At 41.7% G+C, this 26,132-nt stretch overlaps 3 protein-coding genes across 4 annotated transcripts in view; 1 reads left to right on the forward strand and 2 right to left on the reverse strand.

Annotated features, from left to right (window-relative positions):
• LOC143127271 (glucosidase 2 subunit beta-like) overlaps positions 1–5,911 on the reverse strand; it is a 175,298-nt gene extending 169,387 nt beyond the window's left edge. For both annotated transcript variants that reach the window (XM_076288660.1, XM_076288661.1), the window contains exons 1-4: positions 5,483–5,911; positions 5,104–5,220; positions 4,456–4,551; positions 400–457 (exon numbers count right to left, since the gene is read on the reverse strand). In XM_076288660.1, the coding sequence (XP_076144775.1) occupies positions 400–457; positions 4,456–4,551; positions 5,104–5,220; positions 5,483–5,564 (353 nt within the window). In that variant the 5' untranslated portion in view covers positions 5,565–5,911. The remainder of the gene's footprint in view (positions 1–399; positions 458–4,455; positions 4,552–5,103; positions 5,221–5,482) is intronic.
• Positions 5,912–7,117: 1,206 nt separating this feature from the next.
• Positions 7,118–8,986, reverse strand: LOC143127968 (doublesex- and mab-3-related transcription factor A1-like). The gene is made up of 2 exons (XM_076289659.1): positions 8,396–8,986; positions 7,118–8,200 (listed from the first exon to the last, which is right to left on the reverse strand). The coding sequence occupies exons 1-2, from the start codon at positions 8,880–8,882 to the stop codon at positions 7,377–7,379; spliced, it is 1,311 nt and encodes a 436-aa protein (XP_076145774.1). The 5' UTR covers positions 8,883–8,986; the 3' UTR covers positions 7,118–7,376.
• A 12,506-nt stretch (positions 8,987–21,492) lies between these two features.
• LOC143127004 (uncharacterized) lies at positions 21,493–23,901 on the forward strand. The gene is made up of 5 exons (XM_076288305.1): positions 21,493–21,657; positions 21,995–22,094; positions 22,784–23,487; positions 23,572–23,780; positions 23,866–23,901. The coding sequence occupies exons 1-5, from the start codon at positions 21,579–21,581 to the stop codon at positions 23,899–23,901; spliced, it is 1,128 nt and encodes a 375-aa protein (XP_076144420.1). The 5' UTR covers positions 21,493–21,578.
• The last annotated feature ends 2,231 nt before the right edge of the window (positions 23,902–26,132 follow it).

Below are 26,132 nucleotides of genomic sequence, written 5' to 3' on the forward strand. Positions count from 1 at the left end.
AGGGAGCAGTGAGGGGTTTGGTGCCTTGCTCAAGGGCACTTCAGCCGTGCCTACTGGTCGGGGTTTGAAATGGCAACCCTCCGGTTACAAGTCTGAAGTGCTAACCAGTAGGCTACGGCTGCCCTTTTGGTGACCCTAAAATGGCGGTTTTGAGGCAAATTGGATGAGTACTTGTGTGGCTATGTGAGGGGACATACACACAGACAGACAGACAGACAGACAAACGGACAAAAAAACAGACCCAACCTGAATGGACCTCTAAACACACACACACACACACACACACACACACACACACACACACACACACACACACACACACACACACACACACACACACACCACTCACCCACACACCATCACCATCACCACTTTCCAGGGACAAGTGGAACCACTAACCTGCATGTATTCTGGCAGTGGGCTGAGCTGTTGTACTCATCAGACCCATCGCAGCAATCTAGGGGGGGGGGGACCAAAACCACAGAAATTAAAATATATCACACCATAGAGACTTCTGGAGTAGAGGATGAGGGAGTTCATGTGTTTGACAGAGCTTTCCATTTACCCTGGCTGGAGATAAATACATTTTCTTCAAAAGAAGAACAAGAAGAAAGAAACAACTTTCCAACTTTTAAACATAAACTCAAAACATGGATTAAGGTAAACCAAACTTGTAACCACTGGTAATCACATCCCTAAGTCTCACACTGTCATTTAATTCCCAAACTGTTAATGTACATTATCCACACTGTACTGGTCTTGTACTGTAAGTGTTTTACTGTATGTTTTTTGTTTACCTGTTTGTTCTGTGTAATGTGTTGTAATATCTGTTTGTCTTGTGTGTAATGTATAGCCAGCTGTACCGTACTTTCTTGTCTGATGGGTATCTTTGGTCTAGGTACCAGCTTGCACAGCTTGACTTGTCACTTGTACTCTTTTTATTTCTAAATTCTTTTATTTTTCTGTTTGCGGTTTTATTCTAGGCCGAGAGGTGTGTGTGTGTGTGTGTGTGTGTGTGTGTCTGTGAGTGTGTGAGAGAGAGAGAGAGAAAAAAAGAGAAAGAAAGAGAGAGAGAACCTCCATCAGCTCATAGCTATGGAACACTGTCTGTGGTGGGAGCTATGGAACACTTGGGAGCTATGGAACGCTGTCTGTGGTGGGAGCTATGGAACGCTGTCTGTGGTGGGAGCTATGGAACGCTGTCTGTGGTGGGAGTTATGGAACGCTGTCTGTGGTGGGAGTTATGGAACGCTGTCTGTGGTGGGAGCTATGAAACGCTGTCTGTGGTGGGAGCTATGGAACGCTGTCTGTGGTGGGAGCTATGGAACGCTGTCTGTGGTGCGAGCTATGGAACGCTGTCTGTGGTGGGAGCTATGGAACGCTGTCTGTGGTGGGAGCTATGGAACGCTGTCTGTGGTGGGAGCTATAGAAAGCCTTGTTTCAACAGCAGGAGTGAGAGAAGAGAATGACACTACAGAGAGAAGTAGTAAGAAAAGACAGTGAAAAAAAAAATAGAAAAGTGAGAACTAATTAAAAAAATCTGCCATAGAGGATTTTATTTCACAGTGTTGCAAAAACCAGACCTAACTCAGTCTACACTAAGGATGACCATCTAGACCAGGGGTCTCAAACTCCGGCCCACACTCGGCCCAGTTCCGGCCCGGTATTCCGGTATTTTTGATTGCGACAAACAACAACACTGGTTAAAATAGACGATAGATCCAAGACGGTGACAAATCCCATTTCTACTCTCCTCCACAAGTTGCCAGACATCCAGAGCTTCGATTCAAGCCCAAATTCGTTGCACAAAGTTTTCAGGAAATGTTGCATTACACGCGAGAAACACGAAGACGTGCATTTGTTTGTAATGACGCGGAAGCGATGCAGGCTAGCCTGGGTGCCATTCCGAACTTAGTCCCGCCCACAACATTTGAGGTCAGGAAGTTCGGTCTGGCATTGCTCCATTTTGGAGCAAGTATGCTCGCCCTAGATCGGACGGACCAATCAAATCGGCCTTTACGATGATGGACAGGTGAGCAACAGCGCCTGGTCCATCACGTCATCTGAGCACGCTTAGATTAGGCAAATGGAAAATGCATATTATTTAATGAAGTTTTATCAAAGAAAACGATTATTTCTGAAAACTTTGGCCAAAGTTGAGATGTGGGAAAACTCGTGGTTTCACTTTCATTAAGGGAAAACAGCGCTGTTGCATTTGTGACATGTTCCCTCGTTCGTTTGAAATGTCTGATTGACCACCTGTTCAAGGGATTTGCGACAGCCTTTCCCAGCTGTGTAACATGTTTGTAGCATATCAGTGTTCAACAGAATTATTTTTAAAAACGGAGGGTATATAGGCTATCAGTTTTTTCCCAATAGCCTACCCTACTACGTATCTCTTAGATTTCGCTAATGAGTGTTGTAGGCTAGGACAGTGTTTTTCAACTACTGTGCCGGGCCCGGGGCACACTAGTGTGCCGTGAGAGATCATCAGGTGTGCCGCAGAAAATTACCCAAATGTCACTCACTGGTCCAGAAAAGCAAAGTCAAAGAATTTATAACCACATGCTCTCATTGATTGTATGATTACACTATTTGTGGTATGCAGGCATTGTACAACGGGGGCCCCATATCCAGTATTCACAGAATCATCACATATCCAGTTCATAACAACAAATAAATTAGATATAGTCACCTACAAATGAAACAGAGGGCGCTTGTTTTATTGAGCAGGTCTTGCATAGAAGCCATAATAAGGCCATATATGTGTATTATTTGAAATTTTAGGCTATGGTATGTTTATTTTTTCTTCACACAGGATGTTAGTGTGCCGTGGGACATTTTAAGTGTCTAAAGTGTGCCGTGGCACAAAAAAGGTTGAAAAACACTGGGCTAGGAGTTCTTGACGGCAACTTTTACAAAACACCAGAAAATAATGTTAAGGCATTTGTGGAGAATTAGGACGGTTTGTGTGTTTTCTTCCTACACCTCACGGTAAGCTATTTCGTTGCTCTGATTGGTTAGGTCTATCCAATTGAGTGCAGAGGCATTCCCCCCCTGTATCGGTTGAAATACGCCCCATAATTATGTCCCAATTGAGCAGTATCAGACTCATATTCTGACTAGAATTGAGTATGACTACGTCAGGCTAAATGCAGGCAGTAATTTTGCACAAATTGAAGCAGAAATAGGCCGACACCAAATGTTGAAAAAACTTTCACGTGTGATGAAGTCTTGGGTAGGCTATGTTATTCACCTATTCTGATTCTGAAGGAGAATATCTGCCTTTTGGATATTATGATCGACTATTGACAGTGATAGTCACGGTGCGTCTGTGAATGGAGGTGGGTCTTTGCGTGTGTACGACGGTGTCCACTAAGCATACCATGCTTATTTTGACCCTCTGCTCAACATAGCTGGAGGTTCGCCCTGTCCGGTTCGCCCTGTCGGGACTTATTTTCCCAATAATGACCGGCGTTCTATACATTATCCCTTACATAGCAGACCACCGAACATTGGGAAGGCCCATTCAAGTGAATAGAGCATTCTGCAGCATTATGAAGAGCCGTGTAATACAGGCTAGTAATTTACATCTTAGGCCTACTTTTTTTCTGTTAATTTGTTATATGGGTAATATGACAAAAAAGAAAGTAAACCTGCTCAAATATGTTCAACATCCAGTATTTACTGAAAGGTGCATAATTTGAGGTGCGTGCTATCCAGTGGCAAATTAGATGGGTAAATGTACCCCCTTCATAAACTTTTGTTTATATAGATTTTTATATTTACAGGACTTTATCTCTGACCACTTTCAAACCTTTTGAAATTTTGATGTCAAAATCCAATGGTGTTGTTTTCTTAACCCTAAAGTTTGCCATGCAGTTTTAAATAAGTTATGAGAGGAAAATATTTTTACTTGGTGTGAAACACACACATACCTGTTTTTATGCTTATTGTTTGTTTTATAATTTGAATTAATATTTATTTTATCATTATTTTATTTATAAGCTAAGGTTGCTAGCACAGGTGTCTAAAAAGAGATAAAAACACTTCCACTTTCTGTTTGCAGTTTTGTGTGGTATTTGAAAAAAAAAAACATCGCATTTTCAGAAATAGCCGCCATTCCAATCAGATGACGTTGGCAGAAGTGGCCCCCAGCTCATTTGAGTTTGAGACCCCTGATCTAGACTGAGCGAGACCTCTAAATCACACCACCAATAACTGCACAGCTGAACTAGGTATCTTACCAGTGTCATTCTTGACTATGTGCTGCATCTAACAGCCTTCCTTATATTATCTCAGGATTATATGGGGTTTTTCATTTTTAGGGTTTTGGAATATTGAGGTAAAATCACAACATATTCCACCAAACACATGCATATGTCATATCATGTCCATGTGTGTTGCGTATCTTTTATGTTCTGTCATGTTTATGCTATAGGAACACACACTCACCACAGATGCCGTCGTTGACTCTGGAGGACTGGATGTAGTGCGGTCGGAAGCCCAAGTTTGTGCAATAGAAATGCCCATTAGGACAAGCTGCGGTGCCTGAGAGGAGAAAGCTTTGTCAATAACAAATAACACATGTGCACAGTAGTCAGTCTGTAGCCTACGTCTCACCTCAAACATCTCACTGTATTTCAGCAGAACAAACTGCTTCTTTAGCTAATTTTGATAATATTGCACTATTAAAGTATATTGAGTTTTGATTTTGCAGGAATAGATCAGTTATTCCAGGGAGAAATGTGAGATGGGAAAGATCAGCAAAGGCACCAACAACAGGAAAAGCTACAGGATGGACTCTAGTGAGTATGGTAAAGAAATTATTAAATTAACCATCAGGTGGCGGTAGTGCACTGCTATTCGGCTGCAAGCAATTTAGCAGATGTTTCACCATAGAAATAAACTGCTCTGATGGCAGATCGTCGAATCCGAATTTAAGAACTTTAAGACTGAAACGAGTCTGTTTAAAAACATAACTTGTTCAGCTACACTGCCTCACACACTATAACAGCACGTTCGGGGACAATTGTGTGATGAGCAGTTTCTCAACTGCAGTGGAAAGTCATACACAACGAAATAGATGCAAATATGCTCTACCCGGTTCATCGGACCCATCCGCGCAGTCGCAGTAGTCGTCATTCACTTGCTCGAAGGGAATCAGTTTTGAGCCATCTATGCAAAGGAATGACTTCCTCTCTTTGTAAAATCTCTTATCTGCAAAACAAACCACAACGACATGCACATGACACGCCGAAAGACATCATGCAAACTAGGTTAAAGTTATTTCACAAATTGCTTTGAGCACTTATTCATTTAGGCTACCATTGCTGCTGCAGACAAATGGACATGGAGTAGGCTAGCCTAGCCTAGACTATTTGACAGTCCAGTCTGGTTCAATCATTCGAGGCAGTTTTACAGTGTTGTGTGTGTGTCCAAGTCTTAGCCTAGCCTACATAATCTAATGTTTGTCACTCACAAGACAGAGATATGCCCCGGATCTTCCTCGATTCAACAAACACAGCAGCCCAGATGACAGCTACGGCGATGTGATAATTCATGTCCGTGGAATCAGCTGGAGTTGCGCGTTTGCGATGATGGTAAAGCAGTTTAACGATCAGGCTGATACGGCTTATTAGTAATGGGGCGTCCAGGTAGCAGACAGACAGGCTAGGCAAATGACATTCACTCGCACTGGACTGCTAGGAGCTTAATATGTGAGCTTGTTAACTGTCACATAACAGAGATTTAACTAATAACACACTAGGTTTAATTCACAGCCTGTGAATCACAGCCTGTTGTCTGCCGACTTCGGAAAAAGAAACAAAATAAATTGATATGTCACATGAAGCGCGACGATCTTGCATTTAATTGCCATATACACCTGTCAAGATGCCATTGCAATGTTGTTTTGGCGCTTCCTGTGTCTGGGCCACGTGGTATTAAATACGTCATTGTTTACGGTTTGCAGGGTTCCCTTTTAAAGCTACAGTAACCTATCAAAAGTAGCCTAATGGGCCCGCTACCGTGCGTAAACTAATAGGCCTTCTAATGTAGGCCTACTTAATGTATGTAATTAACATGTGTATGTGTGTGTGTGTGTGTGTGTGTGTGTGTGTGTGTGTGTGTGTGTGTGTGTGTGTGTGTGTGTGTGTGTGTGAGAGAGAGAGAAAGAGAGAGAGAGAGAGAGAGATTTTATTGATCCCCAAGGGAAAGAGAGAGAGAGGCAGAGAGAGAGAGCTGTTGCTAGACCAAGTTGCATCACCCAAGTCCCATTTCAAATAAATGTCTATTTACAGTTACAACAGGTTTTTTGGTCTGCAAGTTTTTAGGCAAATGTCATCTATTGCCCATGTACTCTTACATTCTTAATTCTTAACACACAGTAAATTCTAAATTTGTTGAGCATTGAACTTTCATTTTCTGTGACACAAATCATCAAAAATCACCAATTAAATAGGTAATTTTAAAAATATGTTAATGTACTTATTTATTTATCAAAGTCCCAAGTGTAACAGTCACTGATCAGGATTGCAAGAACATTTTCCCTCAGCTAAGTGGTACAGTAATTTGACATTAGCCTGCTGAAATTCATGTTTATAATAAGTGAAATGTGATCGCTGGTCTATAACTGTTTCACTCTTGTAAAACTCTCTTGATCAGTTGGTCAATGCATTATAAAATATAGCTGCATAGTTTGTATGCTAAGTCATCTTTAGACTGAATCTGACACTCAACACAAGGCTGAGATGATCAACAGAGAGAAGACATAGGGCCATTTAACTGTGCGTTCCCACACTGCATAGGCCTACAAGTTCACAAATCCAAGTAGGTTAACTCTATAAAAGGACCTATACAGTGATCCTTTAAAGTTCCATAATGTAGCCATTCAGCTATTTTCATCTCTAGTTATGAAATATTTCACCTGATGCCAGACATCTTTGAATAGCTTCACCTTAAACTGAAGGAGTTCATATTTTGCACTTTCACAGGTACACAAAAAGAACTCCCTCCCTCTCTCTCTCTCTCTCTCTCTCTCTCTCTCTCTCCTCCAATATTTGAGTTTCCTGAGTTAAAGTGCATCACTTGACCCCACAATAACAGAACAACACAGTTTTCTTCTTTGTATTTATTTGTGAAAATAACGTTATGTACAATAGTTACAAACTGGCAAAGTAAAGATAAGTCGTAAAAAGTTCCAGTTCGTACAGTTCCTGAATATTAATCTATAGACTGGATATCATTGAGGCACAATGGGTTATAATAATTGATTGAGCCAATGACGATGTATAAAAACAAGGGGAAAGCAAGGGGAAAGAAAATCTTTGTACAAAAATATAAAATATAGTGTTATAATATAAGATATATATATATTATTTTTCGTTGCTGAGACGGGAATAAATGCTTGTATTTGGAAAAGAATCTTTGGCTTGAAGGCAAGAGATGTCCCGAATCACACCTGGGAATGAATAGTCCAGTGGAGGTCGAAACGGGAGCGTTGGTAGAAGCCCGGAGGTCACGTAAGGTGCCATTATGCTCGGTAATCCTGCGCCCGATGTCGAGTAAGCCAAACGAAGTGGAGATATGCCGAAGCGTGGGCTTAGTCCATACAACCCGTCGCTCCCGACTGCGCTTGCCATCGACGTTTGGAGGGGGGAGAAAGCTGATTTGGAGCTGAAACCCCCTATGGCTGCGCCTAAGGGTCGGATTGTAGATGGCCTCGGGGCGGTCGAGTTGTCTGGTCTGGACAGTCCACTGGTCTCAGGAGAGCCTTTATTCTCCTTCGAGTTTAGAAGCATCTCGATGGCTCTAACTATGTCCCCGGTGCAGGTTTTCAGCGCCGAATCCAAAGTGTCCCGTTGTAGATGAGGGAAGATCTTCATCATGACGTTGGTAGGGTCTCTGTTTTTCCCCATGGCACCTGACCCGCTTTGCTCGTAGGAGGTATACTCCTTGGGTTTCTCTGAATCGCTGCCCGATTCTGGATCAGACGATAACTGCGATCGTGGACTGGCAGAACGGTCAGACCTGCGGTCGAACCCATCAGGTGAGGGACTGCCACTGGTTTTGTCAAGATCTTTCTCTCGACTCCCACAGGTGTCTTCCCTCTCGATGGGAGAGTGCAGTATAGAGTTACCGGGAGCAAACAGGGATCGACCCATAAATCCGTTGTAAACATTATATTTCACCAACTTGTCTGCAAAATGAAACACATCAGGTATAAGACAATGAAGTAACAACGTAAGTTAAGCATAAACCATTACATATACAGGCTTTCAATAGAATTCCTATAGACTTACCGCCTACGCTATACGATTTTATTGATTTATTATTGAATTATATCATCGTATGTTTATGCGCAATGACGCATGGTTTTGGTGGAAAAACATACCGTCTTTATGGTCTCCATTTCCAAAGGGATCAAATGAGGTTGGTCTTGCGGAGGTCAGGCCTGGAGCACCTGAACCAACGGCTGTCGAGGTGAGGGTAACTCCGGGTTCCGTCGCCCCAGGACCGGTGTACATGAACTGCAGCTCTCGCGCCTCACTCTCCTCCTGCGCCTGTTGCCGCCGAAGAGCCACCTGCGCGGCCATCACGCGCTGCCTCTCCGCGATGAGCGTGCACTTGGCGCACACGCAGTCTCTCCAGCGGCAGAAGCGCTTGTGTCCTTTCAGCGCCGACACAACGCCATGGTTTCGACACCGGGCGCACTTGGGAGTCCGGGGATAGCCTCTCTCTAGCGAGGGGTTGCAGGCTGCCGCCGCGGCCGCCCGGAGGAAGAGGGGCGGAGGACGGAGAAGTGATGTCGGCATTTGTAGGCCCACTGAGAGAGAAGGGGCATGACCGGTCATGGTGAGTTGCCTACTGCTTCCATCCATTTCGTCCGAGTTTTGGGACGAGCACACTTGTGTTTTGCACTTGTCTTTGGCGAGTCTCTCCGAGGTGTGGCTTGTCAGAGAATGTGTGGGAAGTGTTGCGGTGATGCTTAAAAGTGCCAGAACATTCGCCCTCGAGGTGGCACGGTGTGAAATTGAACACCAAAGACACTCCCCTTCCATTCACAGTTTAAACAGCGCCCTGTCCTGCTGTGCGCGCCAACGGCTAATGTGCTTCTTAGTATTTTAAAAAGTTAAGATAAAAAGTTAAAAAAGAAAAGCAGCTTAAAGAAAATGCAACATTCAGAAAACCGAATATAAGTAACAAAACAATACAAATAAATGATGTTTATAATTTTGTATCCATATTTCCACTACTGTGGTGATTTTGTTCCATTGTTTTAACAGATGTATTATGGTTACTGGTGTTTTTTTGTTGCGTTTTTTTATTTTGTTTTTTGTCTTTTTTTCCCATTCGTTATCATGTCTGTCTGTCTCCCAGCGCAAACTAGTAGGTCTAGGTCCAGTGACTTCCCCCGTGCTGCTCCGTGCATAATTCAAATTGACCACTGGGTGGCATGCGGAGCCAAAGTGTGTGTGTGCTGTGGTGCAGGACTTCACTGAATTCCCCATTCTCAGCTAGACCCAGCCACCAGGTGATTGACAAAGAAGGGTGAAGCCTACCTCTAACACTCTCCAATTCTCCAACATTAAAGGGTTATATATCATTTTCACAAATAAAAGGTTTTCTCTCTCACTATACCAGTAATGTCCAAGAAGACTATGACAGGTCATACGATTAGTTCTAGATAGTGCTTGTTAGTCTGGTTGTTATCAGGACATAATGAGGGTGTTTGATTTATTTGGTGGGTGAGAGGCTGTTTCATTTATGACATGATTAAAGTTAATGCCATTTCGTTTTTAAATACTTGAATTTCCCCTTGAGGATCAATAAAGTATCTAGCTATCTATCTACTACCCAAAGTAGGCTTTTTAGGTCAAATAGGCCAGTGTGTGAAACCCTTCAGGCCATCATGACAAAGCCTCAGCAAGGGTTGTAATTAACTAAAAAACATTCTCTTTTTTTGCTTCTGTTCTGTTACACAATGATCCATCTGTTAACTTACACCCTCACTGTTACTAATGATTGCTGAAGCAAGATTTCCTTTTTGATTGGGCTTGTATTAGATTTCACCAAACAGCTTGGCATAGCTGTTTGCACCAAACACATTGTAATGACCACACAGTGGAGTGGCTTATCAGTTGAACATGGTCCTGCATGGGAGTTTTGTCAAACTGCTATTTATTCACTGTCCGTTCTGTGGCTCATAATTGCATGGTTTCATCTTTCCTCTTGAAAGAAAACTCCGGCAGCCAGGCAGCTACAGTGCTACACTCTGGGGGCATGATTTTAAAGATGCCCCCAGAGTGTAGCACTGTAGCTGCCTGGCTTCTCTGGCTGTAAGGCAGCAGCAACTCAAGCTAGGTAGCACAGATGTTTTTAGTTTTATTTCGTATCGATAGTACTCAGTGACATTTGAGAAACAGAGATCTAGGTGAAAAATCTGAATTTTCCTTTGACTATTCCTCACATCAGATTAGAGTGTTAAATGGTTATAAACGGACTATTTTGATATTTAAAATAGGATATATTTATATATACTGTGTTTAAAAAAGGCAAATAATTTTGTTGTACACAGAATGTCTCCAATTAAATAGTAGCAGTAAGAATAATTGCATATGACACAGAATGTTGGCTTTTCTTGCATTTATATTCAGAATTCAGAATTCAGACACGTTTAGCCTAGCTGAATTCAGAATTCAGACACGTTTAGCCTAGCTGACTTGTTTGAACATAACAATTTACATCTGATGTACAGCGTACAGACACCAAAAAAACTCACTATGTCGATCACTATATTACAAATAGAAGGTTACTATTGCACACCACATGTTTGCAGGATTCACAATCCATCTTTGAGGGAAGTGCAGGACACCCCCCCCACACACACACATGGACACACATGCAACATGCACGCACACACAAACACACAAACAAATGTGATTTCTGCCATGCCATGATACGTGCCACACTGGCTGAGCAAAGTGCAAAAGCTGTGGTGCACTGCAAGAGAAAAGAAGTGTGAACAAAAGTCCCTCCACCACACACACACACACACACACACACACACATACACACACACACACACAAACACACACACACAGCACAGCAGGCAACATAACATATCAGGCTTCAGTACTGGCACTTCTGACCCAACAATCTGCACGCAAATAAAAACAAATGAAAAAACAAATCACAGGATGCCATCTGCAAAACAAATGTGCAAATAGTTCCTCTATCTTTTTTCCAAAGGTAAGTCAGGTTAGCAACAACTGCCTAAGTTGTGATTCCAAATGAGTATCTCTGTGATGTCTTTCTTGTTCTTCTGCTTGTGTTGGCTTCCTTTGGGCGATCACCTTGCAAACTAGCATACACAGCAGAGAGTCTGCAACTACACGAAAGCTCATCAGGCAGGCAAACATTGCGCCGAAGGGAAAGAAGTCACTAAAATCTCTATCTGCCAGGTCATGTGACAAGACAAACCATACCATCCATGCAATGAAGGGACCATAGAGGAACCCAAGTGTGAAAGTGGCTACAACGAGCACACTTAAGCTTGGTCTGTTGGGTGCTTGTGAGAGTGAAGCACAAGAACATGATGCTTTAAAGCACATAGACATAACTGCCACTTTAACAATGGAGCCAGTGCACAACAGAAGAACAAGTACAGCAGAAAACTTTGAAATTATTCCAAATATGGCAATGCATACACACCAAATGACAAAAAAGAAAACAGCGTAAAACGTAGCAAACGATGAACACAGGAATATGTGGGAGAAAAGCCCCTCTAGCGCCACCAGCTGGTGAAAGCATAAACCCCAGAGTCTGGTGGCTCCCAGGAGGCAGCTGAGCGTGAAGCAATCGAAGCCGTCTGCACAACACAACACAGACCGTCGTGCTGTAGAGAGGCCACCACAACAGGGATGAGGAGAATCTCCAAGGCGTCGCTGAGGAGGAGGGAGACCATACGCTTGGAGACCTGACCGCCGCTGCGGTGATGCAGGAGCAGAGACCGTCCGGCCCAAATCAGGGCACACAGACCCGCCTGCAGACCAATAATGGAGTGAAGTGACAGTCTGGTTTTGGCCAGGTTCCAGTCTTCTGCTGACACATTGAACTTCCATGGTCCATGTTTAGGACTCATCACTGGTCACTGGAAAATCACTAGAGGTAAGGCCACAACAAAAGATGGAGTCAAGAGGTTGGATTATAACAAAAATATGTTTTTATTAACCAAAAAACAAACAAGAATGTGAGATGGGTCCAAGTTGGTCATCGGTAATGCAAGGATGTTCTGTGTTTTGCAATATGTCTGAGTGCCGTGTTGCATGTCTACAACCCAAAACAAAAAAGTACCTGTAACACTTTACGATAAGGGTATATAAATGTATGCATGATTTCTGAATTACTTCATTCCTTTATATCTTCCTTTATATCAGGAACTGAGAAGAGTTCATTGTCTCTCATGCATGACCTCATGCATGAACAATGCATCAACTAAAGCATTAGGTACAGTGGGTACATCATTATGATTTAGAATTATTTAAGCACAGTCAACGTGTGGTAACACTTCACTTTGAGTCACTTCTAGAACACAAACTTAGTGTACAATAAACTAGAATACAACAAACTGACTTCATACATCACCTCAAGTCTTGGGTGCTTTATTCAAAATAAAGCTTGGTTATCGGATTTAGACTACCATCAGACAGACAATTCTCCCTGACTTACTGCATCAGGTTCAGATCAGTTCAGTAGCAACTCATTAAGTTCTCTAACCTAAAGTAAAGATGGTCCCCTTTGTGTCTATATGACCTGTCCTCAGGTAGAGTCTTCAGAAAATGGTGGCTTCATAAACAGATGTGTGCTACTAAATCACGCAAGCACATGAGGTCAGGTTAGCAGCAACAAGGAAATGCTTCAGATAATGATGTCACATCTCGAGGCTACTTTCTAAAATGTTAGATATGCTGTAATGTTCTAATCACATCACATGTTTTAAAATAACCATACTGCATTTATCATGTTTGTGATATGTAATGACAGTTATACTGTTGTTAAGATGCAAAGAACTGGCTTATCGAATGTCTTTCAAATATCCTGCATGTATCTATTTCTGATGGTAGGAAACCACCTGTGGTTGAGTATGTAGGTCTACTTGCCACTGCTGCTGTTTCCAACCTGCAGAAGCTTGCTGTATTAAAATAAGCATTTTAAACCAAACACAGAGGTAAACTACCTAAATAATGCCTCTTGGTTATGAGTAGGCTATGGCAATTTATTGGATAAGGCCTACACTTTATTTATTTAAAGTAAATTGATATTGCCACATAGCAGACGGCTGCATTTCTTGCTGCAGTTTGTTAAAACCAACTGAACACACGTAAATTCAAACGCTGAATACACTAGGCTATATTCAAACATTATACCCTATTTCTAATTAATTTATTTAATTTTCAGTCATCTCATGCCATATGCATGTGTCCATTCTGTCCCTCATGTGTTGTAAGCTTCGTTCGGGTGTGTCGAATTCATAGCCGCTGTCATTTCTGCTGACCACCAGATGTCACTGTGTTGTCTTCGATGCTTTGGATCATTTTGCGATACAATCAGGAAGAAGCTTCGCCCATACATCACACATGCCCATACAACACACACACACACACACAAACACACACACACACACACACACACACACACACACACACACACACACACACACACAACAGAAAGACAGAGGACTGGACGAGACCAACGAGACAATAACGGGGAACAGGTGTGGAAGCAGAAACGGAGGGAAAACTAACAAGACAGGAACACAGACCAAATAAGGAGATGGGGCGGAGACAAAGACAGGTGACAGACAGGTAAACACAAAGCACATGGGGAACCAGGCAAACACAGCACACACAGGACACTACACAAAATGGCCACCAGGGTGGCACAAAATCACTCCATCCAGGCAGGATCCTAACACATACTCTCAGTGAGGCTTTTCATTCTATAGAGAATGCCTGTTGCTATGACCACAAGCAGGGGCCCAAGCGTTGTGCCCATACAATTAGGGCGGGCACGTGCCCGACCAAAATCACAATGTCATTAGCTAATCGGACCGCAGTTAACGTGTCGTCTCATCTCTCTCTCGGGTCTCCCCCTGCAGCTGTTTGAGAGCTGATGCTGGATCTGAAATGCTATAGTATTGGCTGATCTCTGTTAAATAGCCGGGACTTAGCGAGACGTGATTTTGCCAAGTAGGCAGGGGCCAGGGAAGCAGACAGGGCAGAGACGTGGAGAGAGTGCTCTTGCCCCCTTAATTGGTTTGATAGAGATATTGATAATATAATATGCCCGGATGCATGTTTTATCACAGGACTGCTTTTTGCCACTATTTTATCACCATAGGTTTGATAGAGATATTGACTCCCTAAATCAATATTATGGATACATATTTGACAAACATTAATTAGTTACATTAAATTAGCCCAAAGTAGCCTAATCACAATTGTGTGCATTAAGCTCATAGGCTTTGTTAGAAATAGCAATGGAAAGCTGACTGTGGTGGTAGTGTTTTCAGTATCCCTAAAGACAACAACTGGAAATTGAATATTATCCAAGATCGTTATGAACTGTCTGTTAACACTGCAAGTAAATGTAAATACTATGAAATTAGGCCAGGCTACCAGCAGTGTCTCCTTGTGGAATTAGCTTAACAAAGCCTATATATAACTTGCCGCCGGTAAACAGAAAAAAATCCTCCCAGATAGCAAAATCTTCCGGGCCTTTTCTGGATTCTTCTGGCATTTGTTTGGTTTGTGTACGATGTCGGCAAATGGATGGCAACCCTGAAGAGTTCCGGAATAGGTGGTGGCGGCAGCTGGAGGTGGTGGAGGGAGGGGCATTATTTTATGGCTCTCTTCTGGCAAATAGGAAACATGCCAGATTCAACGTATTTTTCAGTTGCTGTTGTGGGAGTGATTGTGAAATGTCTTAGACAAGTATTTCCTCTCCAGTTTTATCCTATGGTTTTATCAGAAAATATAGTCTCTAATGGACAAGATTGTCTTTGTCATAACTTTACGAAATTACACGAAAGTTACACAATTTCATTTAATAATACCGGTAAATACATTTTACTGAAATCGTATTTTAAATGTATGTAAAGGTAGACTCGGACAATAATTAACTTGACATAATAAATATAATAATAAATGTAATAAACACTGATACGTGATATTTAAGTATGGAAAAAAACGAACTTATTAAACAATTTGTGATTTACCCTTTGACCTTACTGCCGCCATTTTAAAACAAAGTCGGACTATTCTTCTCATCCATGTTCTCACCCTCAGTACCTGTCACCGATCGCTGAGGTAAAGTGTGTTGCTTAAGCTTAACCATGCTTTATTTTTAGTAATTCCATTAACTATCGTGCAAATAGCCAGTTACCTAATTATATTTTCTGTTGTATATTGTAGGTGGTAAGTTCCGTGTAAACTGGCATTATATGATATGAGAAGCATTAAACTCCCTTTTTTGAATAGTTGTACCTGACCGTAGCACTTACTTTAGCTAGCTGCTAGGTTTAGCATGTTCACCAAAACCAAATGTTCCTGTACATTTCCTGACAGAGATTTCACCTGTGACTACCAAGAGCCAACTAAAAGTAAGGTAAGCTGTATTCTGTATGGTTTTAACTCTCGTTCTATGTTGCATTTTTTTGTTTGTTTTTGCGTAACGTTAGGCTGTGTAAACGTCTTTGCTAAGTAACTTTAGATTTTTTTTCGTATCCTAACTTGCCCTCATGAGCACCAGGCAGACGGTCATATCAGTTTTAGATGACTAAAATTTGATGAGAAAATTGCATATGATGTATGGATAGGCAGTTTATTGGTATTAAAATAGCATATGCACATTTTTATCGTATTCAATGGTTGTTTGAAGAAATCCGTATAAAAGCCACTACTTCGTGTCTATTAACACCGCATGGCGTGGTCAAGATGGCACCTAAAGAATGCAAGAGGCAGACATTTTCCCGCTGCATTCGAGAAGCCCCTAGCTGCAGCTCCGCCTCACATTGAGCCCAGCCCCGATCTGCAAGCTGCAGCCAGGGGTACTTGCTGCATTCTGCCTACTAGTGTATATGAGGGATGCGCCAGTCTAATTTTAAATTTGAGTTTCACATGTTTTCTATTTAGTTTTGGGCTTTTTAAAAATTACTGCCTTCGTGAGATCAGGTGAAGTTCGCGTTGTTTGATAATTGATGTAGCCTTCTAGCACAGTCAAAGCAATGTGAGCCTGCAGCCCTTGCATGTGACGTCACGTTTTGTTCGCGCCACAGCAAAATAACCTAGTGGACGGCAAGAACACGAATCAAATCAATGGGTTGTAATGGGACATATCGCACAGCTAGGAGATTATAGTGAGATTTAACCGTAGTAATGCCCTTCCACGACTGTTGGCTTATTGTTTGGAATACAACGACATCCCATGTTCTTGCATAGATATATTTTGGTTTGTTTTCTTTGTGTTTCGGGAGTGAGGTGAGAAGGTGGTTTAGAGTAATATGAATTAAATATAAATATGTGCAGTGTATTAGCAGTTATCTCATACAATAAGTAGAATAATGTATGTAGATGTAGCAGTAACATTATAATAGTATAAATAATAATATAGATATATGCAGTGTATTAACAGAATATAATAAAACAGATATGTACATAACATACAGCTATGTACAGTGTGGAAACAGTGTCATTGTAGTGCAGAAACAACATTATAAGAGTAGTAAGAATAAGTCTATGTGCAGGATGAATAGTATAAAGATCAGTAGAATAACTATGTATGTAATTACAGCTTTAATGTCACGCAAAAAGTACAACCAAAGCTGAGCTTGATCAACTAGAACGTCTAAAGAACCAGAACTTGAGTGTAGTTTTTTGCTGGGTCCCAGGCCATGTTGGTCTGAGGGGAAATGAGAAAGCGGACAGTGCCTCTAAGCAAACCCTCAATAAAGAAGTCACAGAATGTCAAATCCCTGCCCCAGACCTTAAACCTATACTGAACTCTTACATCTCAGATAAGTGGAAATCTGAATGGGATTAATGTACCAACAACAAGCAAGGAATGTGAATTTTGGCACATTTTCATGATCCACTGGGTCGTTATGGGCCACACAAAATACGGTGTTGCTAAAATTACTCCTATTGTGGCTATTAGAGACATGCGTTCATGAGTATCCAGCTACATTCAATGAGTTAAGTAAAATACATTCACACACACAAAAAAACCATCACTAATGTTGTGGACATTCCTTTATTCTGAGATACATCAATAGGCTCTCAAAACAATCCCAAACAGACATAAGGTCTTTATAGAGCAAATCTATATAGATTATTTGTCAAATAAACCAGTAAAACAGAATTAGGGGATGGATTATATAACATTCACACTCATAGCTCATATTTTTTAAAATAAATCAGTGAAAAAGTATCCTGACAAACAAGCAGCATTTTAATGCCTTAGTCATATTTCATAATTTTCAAATTTCAAATTTTTCTCTAGGTTACCTGATAGCCCAGTTTTGAGAGGTGCAAGATGCGTGACATTATTTATTTTTGCAGCCAATCACTGCTGTTGTTTTATTTTATTGATCTTATATTGATCTTTATCTTATCATGAAAACTGGGTCTAATTCCAGACTCTTTTCTTCAGTGGTTCCATGTTGGTGGAATGAACTGCCCAGTGGTCTCCGTTCCTGTGGTAGTTTTGGGTCGTTTAAGAGGGGTCTAAAGACATTCCTATTCAACATATACTTAGTTGTTTAAGCGCTTATGTGTTATGGTTTATATAATGTTGTTTTATTTTAATTGGGCTGTTAATTAATTTGACATTATTGTTTATTCTTGATATTCTCCTTAATGTAGTCTTAGCATGTTATTGTTTTTATATTATTGATTGAATTGACATTATTGTTTTATTATTGCCTTTCCCCTTTTTTACATTGCTTTTTTATTAGGCTATTGATTGAATTGATATTATTGTGTACTACAACTATTCTCCTTACTATATTTGACCTAGATTTTAATCTGTTCCCTGTTCATTTTTAAATATTATTATGTTGTTTTGTATTTATATGTCGCTTTGGACAAAGGCGTCTGCTAAATCCATAACCATAACCATAACCATTTCAACCACAATTGCATGGTTATCTCGTCAGTGTAAGAAGCACAGCAGCGGTTACTATGGCAACCATAGACTGAACAGGACGGCAGACTACAAGCATTTAGGCAAAGTCTATGGCAAGATCTGAATGTAAACAGATAATACCGTTCAAGGTTTTTTTTAATTTCCTATTTCTTTCAATTCTTTAACTTTAGACATGTAAGAAGTAAGTTTATTCGCTGGGCAACGTACAAACTGACGAGTTACATTAGCCCTAGCACTATGAGCTACGATAAACGTTAGCTAGAATAGCTAGCTTCTAAGCAAAGATCCTTGATGCTCCGCTTTAAACCTTCTCTGTTCTAAGTGTGGCAGCTAAGTTATTATTTCATGTTCTGATATGACATCCTTAACGTTGTGACTATGTTACAACTGATAAAAGCAAGACAAATAAAGTAACCAAATCGCTTTGCAATATTTTAGTCCAGAAATACTTATGGGTGTTCATTTACTATAATGTTAATTACAGTAGCCTAAGGTTACGACCTAACGTTATCTCCCCCTGCTGTTACCACCAGTTTTAATAACTTTACATTTGCGATCATTACCCATTTCATCTAACACCACTGGCATCTTTCTTTGACTATCAGACCCCAAACAGCAATACATTGAACTACAAATATGATAGTAATGGTGTTCAGTTCATCATAATCATTATGACAATGTAATTTGCCGTCCGTCTCCTATCTTTTTGCTGTCCAGCATGGAGCCGTCACGTGACTTAAGTCACGTGTCTGCAAGGGGTGAATACTTTTAGGCTATATTAATATGACTGTATTTAGCCTCACCAACAAAAAATGTCTTTTTCCATGTTCTTCATTTCATGGTTGCTATCTTATTCCACAATTGAGCCTGACAGATTTTTACAATCTATGAAATTATCAATAAGCTGCAGGCTTCAACATAAAATATGTTTCATTACCTTCTCTAAGTATTTTTGAACGGAGCTGTTTTATTTGGTTAGTGTAACATTGTATGCCTCGAACAGCGTATGTTTATTGACATTTGAAAGATTTGATTTCAAATTTCAATACAAATAAATCAAATGAGCAGTGGAGTTGTTTTTTATGTGACTATTTAAGGTTTACCCTACAGTACAGCCTAGACTGCTTGGGACATACACTGTTCAAGACATACAAAGACCTTTCTCTTCTCTTTTTTCTCTAAATAAATCAGTAGCGTTAACAAATGTCTGATGTGTTTGGTTTCCCCTAGTTCACAATGGAGCGGTCCCAGTGGAGTAACATGCGCAAGAGAGCCATAAAAAGGACAAACGACAGAATTTTAGAGGTACAAAGAAGTCTTTGCACAGGTGTTGTAGAGCACAGTGGGATGGTAAGTAGTGACTTTGGTGAAGTTGTGGACACTGAGATGGTGAGTGATGAGATGGTGAGTGAGGATGAGGTCTCTGAAAATGATGAGGTCTCCGAAGATGATGAGGAGGATGATGAGGTTTCTCCTTCATTAGATTTGTCCACTGCTCTGTCTGACTGGGCTGTTGAGTATGGTGTGTCATTAGTGGCATTGTCTGCTCTTCTGTGCATCCTTAGAGTGCATCACCCCTTTCTTCCAAAGGATGGGAGAACCCTTTTAAAAACGGCAACCAAGTACACTCTAGAAAGGTTGGCTGGTGGGGTGTTTTTCTATTTTGGTATTTTGAACATGTTTCGCAAAACCTTTGAGCATTTGTCGTCCAAATTTCCAGATAGAAACGTCTTTATGTTGCAGCTTAATTTCGATGGATTGCCGCTGTTTAAGAGTTCGTTGACTCAGTTCTGGCCAGTGTTAGGCATGTTGCGTCACAAAGACTATGTTTCCAGCAGGCCACTGTTAATTGCTTTGTTCTGTGGTGAGACTAAACCCACTTCATTGCAGGAGTATCTTGGAGCCCTTGTTCAAGAATTGACAATGCTGAAAGAGGGATTTGTCATAGGCTCAAAAACCATGTTCCTGAAGGTAAGTTCGGTCATTTGTGATGCTCCTGCTAGAGCCTTTATCAAACAGGTGAAAGGCCATTCAGGTTATGCAGGATGTGATAAGTGTTTACAGCCAGGTGTTTATGCTCGTCACCGCATGACATTCCCAGAGGTAAGTCCTGCTGATAGGACTGATGAGTCATTTGCGAGGGGCACAGATGAGGAACATCACATAGCAGTTTCCCCTCTACTTGAAGCAGGTATCGGTATGGTCAGTCAGTTTCCTCACGATTATATGCATTTGGTTTGTTTGGGAGTAATGAGGAGGCTCTTAGATTTGTGGTTTGGCAGTTCTGGTCCTCTTCGGTGTCGTCGTTCAGGTCGTGACATGCAGGAGATCTCTGAAAAGCTGGTAAGTTTGAAAGCATTCGTCCCAGTTGAATTTGCTAGGAAGCCAAGGAGTCTGGCAGAAAGACTAAGGTGGAAGGCAACTGAACTCAGGCAGTTCCTTCTGTACACCGGTCCTCTTGTTCTTAGGGGTGTGTTACCTGAGGAAATGTATAACAACTTCATGCTGCTGTCTGTTGCCATCTCGATTTTAGCCAATCCCTGCCTTTGTTCAGCTCTGAATGGTTTTGCGAAAAGGTTACTTGTGTCATTTGTGGAGCACTTTAGTAAATTGTATGGTCCTGAGTTTGTTGTCTACAATATACATGGGTTGATTCATCTTAGTGATGATGTAAAGATTCATGGTCATTTAGATGTGATCTCTGGGTTTCCATTCGAAAATTACCTGTGTACATTAAAAAAAATGATCAGGAAACCACACAGCCCTCTTACTCAGGTGATCCGTAGAGTGTCTGAAGTTCACAACCAAAAACCTAGCGTTGAGGTTAAGTGGCCAAAAATGCAAGTAAATATAGAGCATAGAAATGGGCCTGTACCAGACTTGTTTGAAGGGGATGTTCTACAATTCAGAGAACTGGTAGTGAATGATGTGCGTGTCAGAATTACAGAAGGAGACAACTGTGTTAGAATCAATCAGATTGTTGCTTTGGTGGAAAATATAATTGTCTATAAAGACCAGGAGTACATCATCTACCGTGAATTTGCAAAGATGGAGACATTCTTTCATTACCCAGTTGATTCTCATGAAGTAGGAGTTTTTGTAGTGTCAAATTTGTCTTCAGATTTAAAATGTACAAGGCTGAATGACGGATGAAAATATTTCAGGATGCCATTTGGGGAACAGGGAAGTTTTGTTGTCTTTCCCCTTTTACATCTAAAAGAACTTCAATCCCCCCCAACCACCCCCCCCCCCCCCCCCAACCCTCAGTGTATTACATAGTGAGCTTCGTTAAGACGAATGAAGTGGAGGTGGTGCCAGGTGTGTGGGTGGAAGCAGAGACTTGTAAATGGCCTAACTACAAACTCGATGCCATGTTGAAGGCCATCAAGAACTGTGAGATGCCTAAGGAGACCTGGACAAGTTATGACATCAGGGTTCTTTACAAAGCAAGTGAGTGTTCACTCTAATCCATTGTTCATGGGAACTAAATCAAGCCACCTTTTTTATGTATTTCTTAAAATTTAAATGTAACAGTAACACTTTATTTGAAGGTGTCTACATAAGAGTGAGCCCTATTAGCATGACGCACAACATTAATGACACTTTTATGTTTATGACTGGTGCCATTAAGTGTATTATTTGTTTTTTTGTAATGTAAAGTTGACACTGGGATGCAGACATTACAAGAACCGAATGATTTAATATATAACAATCATGATCTAATCTCACAACACTAAAACCGGTTTGGGTAAAGCTTTGTTTTTCACTTGGTTTCCATTCTTGACAGATAGCTTTAGTGAGGCAAGGTTGAAACTTCGCCGGGCAGAAGATGACACAGACCTCCAGTCAGAAGCAGAGGAGGGGAGGCCAGAAAAAAGAAAAACCAGGTATGTCACACATCTGCTGAATCCAGGATAATGATTGTTGCCCTCAGATTTTGCTCAGTTTGTCTACATCAGGTGTGTCAAACTCTTATTGGGCAGTGGGCTGGATTTGTTGGAATGAGACCTTGTAGGGGCCGTCATTATCATTTTTCTGCATGGGTATCAGAGTGTTGTTTGATATACTCTTCTACTATACTCACTTACAAGCAAGTACAAATCATGTACTGCTATCATATACTGCTCTTTTTCTCTTGAAATACCCTACTTCCATGTCAGTTTTCTCAGCCTCTTCCTTCCTTAAGATGGTTATAGTGCTTTTTAATAATGCAATTTATCAAATCATAGAAATATTGCTTATTACACATTGTTGAAGACAATTGGATGGGATTATTCTTTTTTTCTAATTTTCCCTTCCTACGCAAGAACCTGCTGGCGGGCCCGATCTGGCCCCTGGGCCTTATGTTTGACACACCTGGTCTTCATTATGTTTGTCTCTAAACTAAGGCATGTAAAAAGATTTAAGCATTTAAGTTGCCAAATTTCTGTAAGAAGTAGCACTTGAAGTAGCAACTGAGGTTTTACTTTAACTTCAGTTTTATAGAGTTTCATTTATAGATGGGTCTCTTCATAGTAGGCAGTGTAAACTTACATGGCTGCAGGGTTCTAAATATTTTGTTATATTTCTCTGAAAGACCAAACCAGCGCTTCCTCTCGAGTCAGGAGGAGTCTGACGAGGAGCCTGTGAAGCGCAAGCCAGTCCTCCCTAAGGCGCCTTCCATTCCACCTCTGCCGTCAGTGTTGCGTGAGGCCATTTCCTCATCAGAAATATCTCCGCCTAGTCAACTTGCCTCTCTGCAGCCGTTTCACGCCCTTGGACCTCCTGAGCCATCATACAATCATGCCTCTCAATCGTCTCGCCAGCATGGAACTCCTGAGCCATCCTACCATCTTGCCTCTCAATCGTCTCGCCACCATGGAACTCCTGAGCCATCCTACCATCTTGCTCCTCAATCGTCTTGCCACCTTGGAACTCCTGAGCCATCCTACCATCTTGCCCCTCTATCGTCTCGCCACCATGGAACTCCTGAGCCATCCGACCATCTTGCCTCTCAATCGTCTCGCCACCATGGAACTCCTGAGCCATCCTACCATCTTGCCCCTCAATCGTCTCGCCAGCATGGAACTCCTGAGCCATCCTACCATCTTGCCTCTCAATCGTCTCGCCACCATGGAACTCCTGAGCCATCCTACCATCTTGCCTCTCTGCAGCCATCTCGCGCCTTTGGAACTCCTGAGCCATCCTACCATCTTGCCCCTCAATCGTCTCGCCACCATGGAACTCCTGAGCCATTCCATCTTGCCTCTCATGCTGCTTCTGAGATGGACCTGCCCTCTGGTGAGACCTTATGCTCTATTCCCATTTACATTACAATTCTATGTTATAGCTAGCAAGGACTGAACAGTTTTTAAAATGTTCTAGTTGCAGCATTACTCCGAGAGATCATTGCCAAGCAGGAGGTGATGTGTGATATGCAGAGAAATCTGCTGCGGATTGTTCAGGATCTCTCTTCTACACCTACACCACATGGACACCACATGGACAGAAGTTTCCTGCCCTTGAGGGATGCTGAGGCTCTTTTGGCGCTGGACCGCGACATTAAGATCAAGCCAGAGAAGAGAAAGGACTTGGTAATAATTACTTTTATCATTAGTATTTGGACCAGATCTTTTCTGTACTGTTTTTGTCTTAGCATTTTTTTGTGAATACATGCAGGGTTCACACTGGATTTTCATCTTAAATGTCTGTTAGATCAAGATTTTCTACATTAAGAAAATATAAATTGACCCACTATTAACTATTTGGCTTCTAGAGGGTTAAAAGAACAAACCACCCATGTTGTGAATGAACTGCCCCGGCTCCGCAATGAACATTCATATTTTCAAAACTTTTATTTTTTATTTTTCCAGGTGCTGATACTAGGCCTTGCCGGGGGCGTGACTCTCAAGGACACTGTATGGAGGGTCATGAAGATGCTTATTCAGAATGACTTGGCCTGCAAAATGAATTGGACAGGCCTCCATGGCAAAACGTCATTCCAGGGTCTAGAAGTCAGGAATGTTGTTACAGGTAGATTAGACGTACATTACATTACAGGTACATTAGACGTACCAGGAAACATTTTTAGGTTAATTTGCCAACTTTGTAGTCTTTGTTTGTATGTCAACAAAGGGCATAAACGCAGATAAATATTGTTTGTTTTTCAAAATAACCATGTACGTGTGAAAGGGGTGTTAGTCATCATTTGTTAGTTATCATTTGTGGTCAGACTACACATTATGATATAGTCTGGCTTGTCAGGCTATGTATACATCTCTTTTGTAAGGTCTGTGCCTGTTTAACGCCACAGTGGTAAAGAAACCAGTGTTTCCCATACACTGACTTATTTGTGGCGGCCCACCACAATATCAACATTGACCACCACACAATGATTTTCCAGGTTGTACTAAATTGTGTTTAAATCTGGTTAGCATCATAACCACGCTACGCTTATTTGTTAAAAACTGTTGAATTCAAGTCAATTCTGCAAACCTACCACCACAAATAGAACTCCGTTCTGTGAGAAACACTGGAAACTGTAATAATATTAATAATAATAAATATAATAATGTATAATTATGCTGTCCCTTTCCCTTAAGTCTGTCACACAAAGTCAACAGAAGAATGGGACTTAACTTAAAGGCCTACATGAAATTTAAGTTTAAATGGCATTGATTGTCTTTAAAAAGTCTTATATTTCAACTCTGAAACCTGCCCTGATATCTTTAATTATTTATGTTTCTAGAAGCCATTCGGAGAAATCCTGGATGCAGAGAATCCACGGACCAGGAGGTGGAGCAATGGTTGAGGCGTTGGTTTTATTTGTCTGGCGATCGAGAGGGGGGTAGAAGGAGGAGAAGCCTAGTCCTCCATAGTCAGCCACCCTCCAACACATAGTCAGCCACCCTCCACAACACATAGTCAGGCACCCACCAACACATAGTCAGCCACACACCACACACCAACACATAAAGTCAGCCACACACCAACACATAGTCAGGCACCCACCAACACATAGTCAGGCACCCACCAACACATAGTCAGCCACACGCCAACACATAAAGTTGTGCACACGCCAACACATCAAGTCAGGCACACACCAACACATAGTCAGGCACCCACCAACACATAAAGTCAGCCACACACCAGCACATAGTCAGGCAGACACAAACACATAAAGTCAGCCACACACCAACACAAAGTCAGCCACACACCACACAAACACATAAAGTCAGCCACACACCACACACCAACACATAAAGTCAGCCACACACCAATACATAAAGCCAGCCACACACCACACACCAACACATAGTCAGGCACACACCAACACATAAAGTCAGCCACACACCAACACATAAAGTCAGCCACCCACCAACACATACAGTCAGCCACACACCAACACAGTCAGGCACACACCAACACAGTCAGGCACACACCAACACAGTCAGGCACACACCAACACAGTCAGCCACCCACTAACACATAAAGTCAGCCACACACCAGACACCAACACATAAAGTCAGCCACACACCAACACACAAAGTCAGTGTCCTCCATAGTCAGCCACCCTCCAACACATAGTCAGGCACCCACTAACACATAGTCAGCCACACACCAACACATAAAGTTGGGCACACGCCAACACATCAAGTCAGGCACACACCACACACCAACACATAGTCAGCCACACACCAACACATAGTCAGGCACACACCAACACATAAAGTCAGCCACACACCACACCAACACATAAAGTCAGCCGCACACCAACACATAGTCAGGCACCCACCAAGACATAGTCAGCCACACACCAACACATAAAGTTGGGCACACGCCAACACATCAAGTCAGGCACACACCACCCACCAACACATAAAGTCAGCCACCCACCAACACATAAAGTCAGCCACACATCAACACATAGTCAGGCACACACCAAC

Source organism: Alosa pseudoharengus, unplaced genomic scaffold, assembly GCF_046254945.1.
Source record: "Alosa pseudoharengus isolate Yale_2024_CS ecotype anadromous, Long Island Sound unplaced genomic scaffold, YU_APseudo_1.1 YU_APseudo_1.1_scf_17, whole genome shotgun sequence".
Taxonomy (NCBI): domain Eukaryota; kingdom Metazoa; phylum Chordata; class Actinopteri; order Clupeiformes; family Clupeidae; genus Alosa; species Alosa pseudoharengus.

What these genes read in the sequence shown, in the direction of transcription:
- LOC143127968 (XM_076289659.1), bottom strand. Translation starts at nt 8,882, where the DNA reads ATGGATGGAAGCAGTAGGCAACTCACCATGACCGGTCATGCCCCTTCT. An exon ending in AAATGGAGACCATAAAGACG is followed by an intron (nt 8,201 to 8,395) that starts GTATGTTTTTCC and finishes TTCATTTTGCAG; the next exon opens with ACAAGTTGGTGAAATATAAT.
- LOC143127004 (XM_076288305.1), top strand. Translation starts at nt 21,579, where the DNA reads ATGTTGAAGGCCATCAAGAACTGTGAGATGCCTAAGGAGACCTGGACA. An exon ending in CAGGGTTCTTTACAAAGCAA is followed by an intron (nt 21,658 to 21,994) that starts GTGAGTGTTCAC and finishes CATTCTTGACAG; the next exon opens with ATAGCTTTAGTGAGGCAAGG. An exon ending in CAGAGAAGAGAAAGGACTTG is followed by an intron (nt 23,781 to 23,865) that starts GTAATAATTACT and finishes GAATACATGCAG; the next exon opens with GGTTCACACTGGATTTTCAT.